Source organism: Benincasa hispida, chromosome 10 (genome assembly GCF_009727055.1).
Source record: "Benincasa hispida cultivar B227 chromosome 10, ASM972705v1, whole genome shotgun sequence".
NCBI classification, from domain to species: domain Eukaryota; kingdom Viridiplantae; phylum Streptophyta; class Magnoliopsida; order Cucurbitales; family Cucurbitaceae; genus Benincasa; species Benincasa hispida.
The window spans coordinates 37,026,467-37,034,953 of NC_052358.1; the positions used below are offsets into that span (position 1 = coordinate 37,026,467).

At 31.0% G+C, this 8,487-nt stretch overlaps 1 protein-coding gene across 1 annotated transcript; it reads left to right on the plus strand.

Moving 5' to 3' along the window:
* Window positions 1–2,247: 2,247 nt before the first annotated feature.
* Window positions 2,248–5,627, plus strand: LOC120087771 (benzyl alcohol O-benzoyltransferase-like). The gene is made up of 2 exons (XM_039044664.1): window positions 2,248–2,797; window positions 4,696–5,627. Exons 1-2 carry the CDS (start codon window positions 2,348–2,350, stop codon window positions 5,584–5,586), a joined length of 1,341 nt encoding a protein of 446 aa, XP_038900592.1. The 5' UTR covers window positions 2,248–2,347; the 3' UTR covers window positions 5,587–5,627.
* The last annotated feature ends 2,860 nt before the right edge of the window (window positions 5,628–8,487 follow it).

Consider the following 8,487-nt stretch of genomic DNA (forward strand, 5'->3'; position numbering starts at 1 on the left):
CCATTAAACTTTTTTTCTTACTGTCATTTACTTCTTGCATTTCCAAAAAATACATGAATATTAGTGTGTCTTGATGCCTGTGAAACCTAGTAGGATAACATAACTAGATTAGTTGGTTCAAAACAAAATCCTTGTGTTTGACTTCGAACATCATCGAGAACAACTCTTAATTAAGTTTATATTTGAGCTTCTTAAGAGAGAACTCAAAATTTTTAAGAGATTTAATCCATTTGACTCTAATATGCGAGACAACACAGGCACAATAGGATATCAACATAGTGTCTCTGCTACCAAAGTTGTCCATATCCACAGGACTGATCATAATTGATTTAACTTCCATTGATTGCTTTTTTTTTTTATTACACTCACTCCATTGTTGAACCCTTGCAAGAGAAACCAATTGCTCTGGAGAACTTGAGAGAGAGATTTATTTAAAGAAAACCCTTGCACTCTTTCCAAGCAAACTTTACCTGAATCCAAAATATAATTTGGGAGCCAAATTTTGATAATATTTTAGGAACCAACTTTAATAGTTAACTTTATTAGAAGGCCATTAAGAAACTCTTTTCAAACTTCAGAAACAATTAAAAATCAAATTCAAACTTCGATGACCACTGGCCAAACATGTTATATAAGTTAACCATTCTACTATATTCAAACAAAATGTTATATAAAAATAATGAATATATAATTTAGCAAGCGATTCTTATTTTCTAGTTCACCGATATATAATTTAACTCTCAATTTTTATAATTATAACTAATCATAATCAGTATTTAATAAATTCATTACAAGCAAAAGAAAAAATTTAGGTATCTAATAGATAGGAAATTGAAAATTGAGACTAAACTTGTAATTTAATCTATAAAACAATTTTTTTACGATCATATAAATATTATTTAAATGGATTGATAAATAATATATAGATTAAGGAATATTTATTATAGAATTTTAATATATCATTGTATAATAATCCACTAAATATACAAGAAAAGAATAATGATACTTGAAATATTCGTCAAAAATTTTTTAAAATAAAATTTAAGTATTTTTTTGGATAATTTTTAAATATAGAAAAATGAACCAAAATATTTATAAAATATAGTAAAATTTTAGAATTATGCTAATAGACATTGATAGACTTGAGTTGATAGACACTGATAGAAGTCTATCGGTGTCTATCAATGTCTATCATTGATAGTTTTAAAATTTTACTACATTTTATAAATATTTTTAGCATTTTTGTCATTTAAAATAATTTTTCTTTTTTCTTTTAAAGTATAATTAGAGGTAGGGGATTCAAACTAGGAACCTCGTGGTTATTAAGATATTTATATGTCAATTGAGTTATATTCGATTAGGCAAAATGATAAAAAGTTATACCTAGAACAAGTAAGGAATGTATCCTCAAGTTTCCATACTCATTTAAACATGTACAATTTATCTACCTTCCTAGTCGTCTTTTTTTGTTGTTGTTGTTTAAATTTATTTTTACAGTTCAACATACATCTGAATGAAGATCAACCTTTTGTTTTTCCAGTTCAACCATAATACTGCTGGAGAATTACAAACCATGAATTATATAGACATTAATGAGCACTGTGCGATAGATATTATTACAATATTATAGGGTGAAAAAAAAGTGTGGAAACATTTAAATTTAAATATGATTAAAACATAAAAACATAGGTTTGATATGTGCATATATAATAAAATCATTGTTAAAACGTTTAAATTGGATTGAATCATCAAAATGAATGATATTTGTAGATGTTTGTAGTTACTTCCCTTTGATGGGTTATGTACGAATTTTGTATTTATTTTATTTTATTATATATATATATATATATTTTGAAGAATTACTAAGTTACTATAAGTTGCTAGCTAATATATATATAACAACTTGTTTATTCATTTGGATCATCCCATTCCAGTTTGAAGAGTTCTCATCTTCTCTCTTTCTTTCATTTGATATTGAGTTGTGTCGAAAGTAAGTATATCCCAGAGATTTGTCAATCAGATCCGAATAGTTCGAAATTGTTGTTTTTTACCATAATTGATCACTATATTGGATACCCTACTAACACAATTACTATACTAGCGATGGATGGAAGACGAATAACTATCTTCGTGATAGCATTTAATACTATACTCATATTGCCATCAAGTCCAATAATTCTGACCATTTAAGTAGTGTTGCCTAACTTGGTTTAATTCATTCATGATGACATAAATTTGAGAGAAAAATGTAAAGAAAGAAGGAAAGTTAGTTAAAATCCCTCCTTGTACAAATAGTTGCCTTGTTCCTCCCCAGCTGATAATTTGAAAATTTCTTTGTATATTGACAATGTCCACAACAAGTGCTCTTGTGTTCAAAGTAGAAAGATGCCAACCAGAACTAATTGTTCCAGCAAAACCAACACCCAAAGAGTGGAAACAACTTTCTAATATTGATGACCAAGGAGGCTTTAGATTTCAAGTTCCAATGATTCAATTTTACCCACATAATCCAAGCATGGAAGGGAAAGATCCAGTGAAGGTGATAAAAGAGGCAATTGCAAAGACATTGATTTTCTACTATCCTTTTGCAGGCAGAGTTAGAGAAGGGTTTGGTAAGAAGCTGTCTGTAGAATGCACAGGTGAAGGAATCTTGTTCATTGAGGCAAATGCAGATGTGAGTCTAGATCAGTTTCAGGATTCTTCTTCTCTTCAACCTCCATTTTCATGTATGGATCAACTTCTTTATGATGTTCCAAACTCTGGTGGGATTCTTGATTCTCCATTATTGCTCATCCAGGTATGCTTCATTATTCATTTATTCCATACCATTATTGTTTTGAAATGAGATTCGAACCGAAAGATGAAGAACAATGAATGAAATGACAAAAACTAAACACCAAAATTGAAAAAAATGAATGAAAAAATACAAAAATGAAAAATTAAAGTCTTGTTTGGTAACCATTTGATTTTTTTGTTTTTGTTTTTGAAAATTTAGACTATACCATCTACATTTTTTACAATGATTTGCATCTTTCTTAGAGTGCAATGGTTGAATTCTTAGTCAAATTCCAAAAACAAAAACAATATTTGAAAGTTATATTTTTTTAGTTCTCAAAATTTGGCTTGATTTTTTAAACCATAGGTGAAATCTAGATAAGAAAGGGAGAAATTTGGAGGTGGAATTAATACGCATAGACTTATTTTTTAAAAACAAAAACAAAAAATAAAATGGTTACAAACGGAACTTGAATTAAATTAATTCTAGAGTAGGCATAAGGATGAAACCTATTCTCTAATACAATTGAATTGAGATAACACCAATCATTAATGGAGTCTTGATACCAAGTGATAAATAAAATTATCTTAATTATATTTGAGAACTCCTCTTATTCTATGTGAACTCCAAAAAATAATGGTTAGAAATCACTTTTAGTTCCTAAGCTTTTATATAAGTAGCAATTTAGTCTCTTAACTTTGGTTTGTAACGATTTAGTCGTTGTACTTTCAATTTTGTAACAATTTAGTCCTCGTACTTTACACATCCCTATTGTAAAAGTTAATTAAAGGTTTAATGAGATTTCATGCATAAATAAATTGTTAAACTAATTAGAGACTCAAAATTTTTACAAAATACAAAATCTAAATCATAAAATATTAACCACTGACATATAATTTTGATTAATATTTTTATGTTAGGAACTATAATTGTGAAAATTTTGAAAGTACAAGGACTAAATTGTTATATATTAAAGTTCAAAGATTAAATTATTACGAAAATGAAAGTAAAAAGATTAAATTGTTACAAATCAAAGTTAATTTCATAAAAGTTCGGGGACCAAAAATGTTTTTTAACCTAGAAACAACCTCCAGTAATGAATTGATAAACAAGCCTCATGAAAGTTAAAAGCATTGTTTGCTTGGAAAGATGATAAATGATCAAGAAGAAATGTGAACTTGTTTCTATCTTCAAGATTTTGAACTCTCCATAATTTAACTGGTCAAATTAGAATTAAGTTATAAAACATGCGTTCTAATCACAATACAAAGAAAACATAAACTTGAGAGAGATTTTGACTTAACAAGAAATTCCATTAAACTTGTTTCTTAAATGAGAAAAACATCCACCCTATTTGTACAAAATGAAAAGACATCATGAAAAGACAACTTTTAACCTATGCAATCTAAATTACTAACAACCCTTCAACTCCATACATGAATCTTTGTAAATTTCAATATATAAATTTAATAGGTACATAATGTATTAAATATGTGGATGAATCTAGATTTCTAGATTCATTGTGTCTTTTAGATGAAGGTACCTTTTGAAACTCGATAGGATGTAACCCTTCATCATGAATAGGAACCTCAGTTTAGAAATAAGCATTATTATTGCTTCTGGGAGTCTTTTACCTCTAGCTCTTATCATTATCACTTATTTCTTTATCATTTTTTTTTATTCTCTCTTTGTCTTCCTTTCCTTATATTTTAGCGAGACCTTATTCTTATAAAGAATACAATACCATCTTAATTTATGATGACAATTATCATCTTGAATAATTAATGTCAAACTTTTGTTGATAATTGGATAAATGTTGTTTATTTAAACACTATCCAATTACTAATACGGTGAAAAAAACTGAACCCGAAATTAATATGGAAACTAGACTAATTTAGTTATTTTAATTGTTCATGTAGGTGACGAGACTCAAGTGTGGTGGTTTTACCTTTGCTATTCGTTTTAACCATACGATGACAGATGGCTTTGGTATAGTTCAATTTCTAACGGCCATAGCTGAGATGGCTCGTGGGGCTGTTGCTCCATCTGTTCTTCCAGTATGGCAAAGAACTCTCTTAAATGCAAGGGACCCTCCGAGAGTCAGTTGTGCCCATCAGGAATATGACCAAGTTAATGACACCAAAGGCACCATAGTTCCCCTTGACAACATGGTTGAACGTTCATTCTTCTTTGGCCCAACTGAGATATCTATCATTCGCAAAACTTTACCCACCCACTTCCACAATTACTCCTCTCCTGAGCTTCTCGCAGTATTTATTTGGCGCCTTCGTACCATTGCCCTTCAACTTAGCCCAGAGGAGGAAGTGCGTTTTCTTTCCCTCGTGAATTTACGCACCAAGTTCAGCTCTTTGCCATTAGGATATTATGGCAATGCATTTGTTTTCCCCGCAGCACTTACTACTGCAGGTAAGCTTTCCCAGAATCACTTGGGTTATGCTATAGAATTAGTTGAGAATACTAAAGCTAAGGTGACAGAGGAGTACATGAAGTCTATGGTAGATCTTATGGAGGTCCAAGGACGACCCCATTTTACTGTAGTTGGGTCGTTCCTTGTGGCCGACTTGACAGAAGCTGGGTTTGAGGATGTGGACTTTGGATGGGGAAAGGCCATATATGGCGGATCTGCCTCTGGGAAAGTTGGACTTGTACCTGGTTTGATAAGCTTTTGTATACCTTTTAAGACAAGAAAAGGGGAAAAAGGAATTGTAGTGCCTCTTTGCTTGCCTGCTCCAGCCATGGAAAGGTTCATGGAAGAAGTTAATGCCTTGCTGAAAATAACAAACCTTTGAAATTGGAAAACTCCAGGCTGCATATCACTCTTCTTATCTGGTCTATAATAAGAAAGGACTTAGGTGACTGCATCCAGATTTATGTATCCCCTTCAATCACATAGATAAAATAAAAAAAGAAAAATATTTTTTTTTGTAACGGTATTAAATTAAATGCGTGAGTTGGGGAGAACCGAACCTCTGATCTAGAGATTGATAGTACACACATTGTGAAATTGATAGAGTACAAACACTATGACAGTTGAACTATTCTTATTTTGGCTTGTCACATAATAATAGTTGAGTTATTCTCATTTTGGCTTGTCATATAATAACTTGCGATTGAACACTTGAATGGATTGCATAAAAATAAATGTAGCCTAGAATATACTCAAATATTTTTTGGTAAGGAATCATATATACACATGTATAGATACATGCTTTATAATTTCATCATAAATTTTTGGGGCAATTGCAACTTTAATAAAAAACAAATAAAAAATTCGACGCGCGTCCCTAAGTTTTACTTTTTTTGCAAACATGGCAAATGACTTCCGCTTGAAAATTTGATTACTATCTAATTTCTATGTGATTGTTATGTGATTGCTATCTGATTTCTATGTGATTGTTATATGATTGCCACACCTGCAACTACGAAAAAGTTGAAGTCACAATTTTGGTTTCTTAAAAATGTATTTTCCATACAATGCAATTTCCCTAAATTTTTTAATAGTCTTCCAGAATTTAATTATTGTAATCTTTTTCACCAAACAGTAAAAATTTAATGGCGTCATCAAATTATTAGTATTCTAAACAATGACGGTAAGACAAGATTTTGGATTTTTTCCAATGCAAGAAAGTGTCGGGGAAAGCCTCAAATGCATTGGAAGAGTTTCATGTCGATATGAAACAATTTTAATAACAAAATGTTGAAAGCATTGACGAGCCTAGTCTAAATTCACTCTAAATCTCACAAACTTTTAAGAGAAGAAACTTGTTCTCTTAGAAAACTCAAAAACTCACAAGAGAAGAAAATTGTTCTCTTGAAACTCAGTTTCTTTTCAAACTTCAATTTGCTTCTATTGATTTTTGATTCTTTTCTCTTGCATACAAATGAGGGAAATGAACTCTTATATAGTACTCAAGAGACACTTCCTAAAAGACACAAAATAAATGAAGTATATGTATACATATCATTCATGTACTTGAACAATTACATGTATCTAGAAATGCATGTATCTTGAAATTAGAAATGTATCTAGGAATGTGTTATCCATAATATATCTAGCTTATTAATTTCTAACATGCCTCCTTAAGCTAGACTTCCCTGACTCCGAGCTTCTCTTTCATTTTCAAGAATAAGTCTGTCTTTAATTGTTTTGTGAATATGTCTGCAACTTGATCTTGTGTCTTGCAATACTTGATATATATTTCTCCATCTCTGATCAATTCTCTGATGAAATGATACTTGATCTGTATGTGTTTGCTTCTTCCATGAAAAATTGGATTCTTCGAAAGGGAAATAGATGATTTATTGTCACAGAACATGACAGTCCCTTTCTCTTGAGGACACTTCAATTCATGTAGTACCTTTTAAGCCAAAGTGCTTGACAACTAGCTGCAGACAAAGAAATGTATTCAGCTTCCGTTGTTTACAATGCTACAACATCCTGCTTCTTTGATGCCCACAAAACTGCTCCAGAGGCAATATTAAATACATACCTAGAAGTACTTTTGAAATCATCAATATTTCCTCCCTAATCACTATCACTGTAGCCAACAAGAACGTTATCCACATTCCTTTTATAGTGGATTCCATGATCAACAGTTCCAAGAATATATCTAAGAACTCTCTTTCCAGCTTCCCAATGATTTCTCTTTGGTGATGCCATAAATCTACTCAATAAACTTATTGAGAACATAAGATCAGGTCTAGTTGTAGTTAAATACATTAAACTTTCAACAAGACTTCTATAGATGGTGGCATCAAAAGCTTCACTGTCATCATGCTTGCTTAACTTTAAACCTAGTTCCATAGGAGTACTAGCAGGATAAGCATTCTCCATTTTGAACTTTATCAACAAATCTTTTGCATACTTCTTTTGGGAAATTGCAATCTCATTATCACCTTGTTTAACTTCAATACCAAGAAAGTAATGAAATAAACCCATATCAGTCATCTCAAATTCTTTCTTCATGCTCTCTTTGAACTCATCAATCATCATGTTTGAATTTTTCGTAAAGATTAAATCATCAACATATAGACAAATCATCAATAAATTACCATTTTCGTCTTCTTTGGTGTAGAGAGCATGTTCATAGAGACATCTTATGAAACCATCCTTAAAAAAAAAAAAAAAAAAAAATATCGATACGTTCGTATCAGGCCCTTGGTGCTTACTTTAGCTCATACAATGCTTTCTTCAATCGACACACCTCATTTTATTCTCCAATTTTGGCATAACCAAGGGGCTGCTCAACATAAATTTTGTCCTCTAAATACCCTTTTAGAAGTGCTGACTTGACATCCATTTGATGAACTTTCCAGTTATTTTGTGCTGCAAGGGTTAACATCAAACAAATAGTCTCCAAGCGAGTTACTGGTGCAAAAAATTCTTTGTAATCTACACCAAACTTTTGTTTGTAACCTTTTACCACGAGTCTGGCCTTGTATTTCTGCACTTCTCCATTTTGCTTCAGTTTTGTTCTATAGATCCATTTGACTCCAAGAGCTTTTCTATTCTCTGGTAGTTTGACTAACTCCCATGTCTCGTTTCTTCTGATTGCATCAATCTCTTGATCCATTGCATCTTTCCATTTCTCATCTTGAATTTCTTCTTCAAAGTATATAGGATCAACATCTGCAAATAAAACAAAATCAGCATGTTCATCATCTTGTATTCTTCTTGAAGTATTATAGAT

Bases quoted from the DNA above. Each gene is read 5' to 3' on its own strand.
- LOC120087771 (XM_039044664.1), top strand. From the start codon at position 2,348: ATGTCCACAACAAGTGCTCTTGTGTTCAAAGTAGAAAGATGCCAACCA. The intron at 2,798-4,695 runs GTATGCTTCATT...TTGTTCATGTAG, and splicing joins CTCCATTATTGCTCATCCAG to GTGACGAGACTCAAGTGTGG.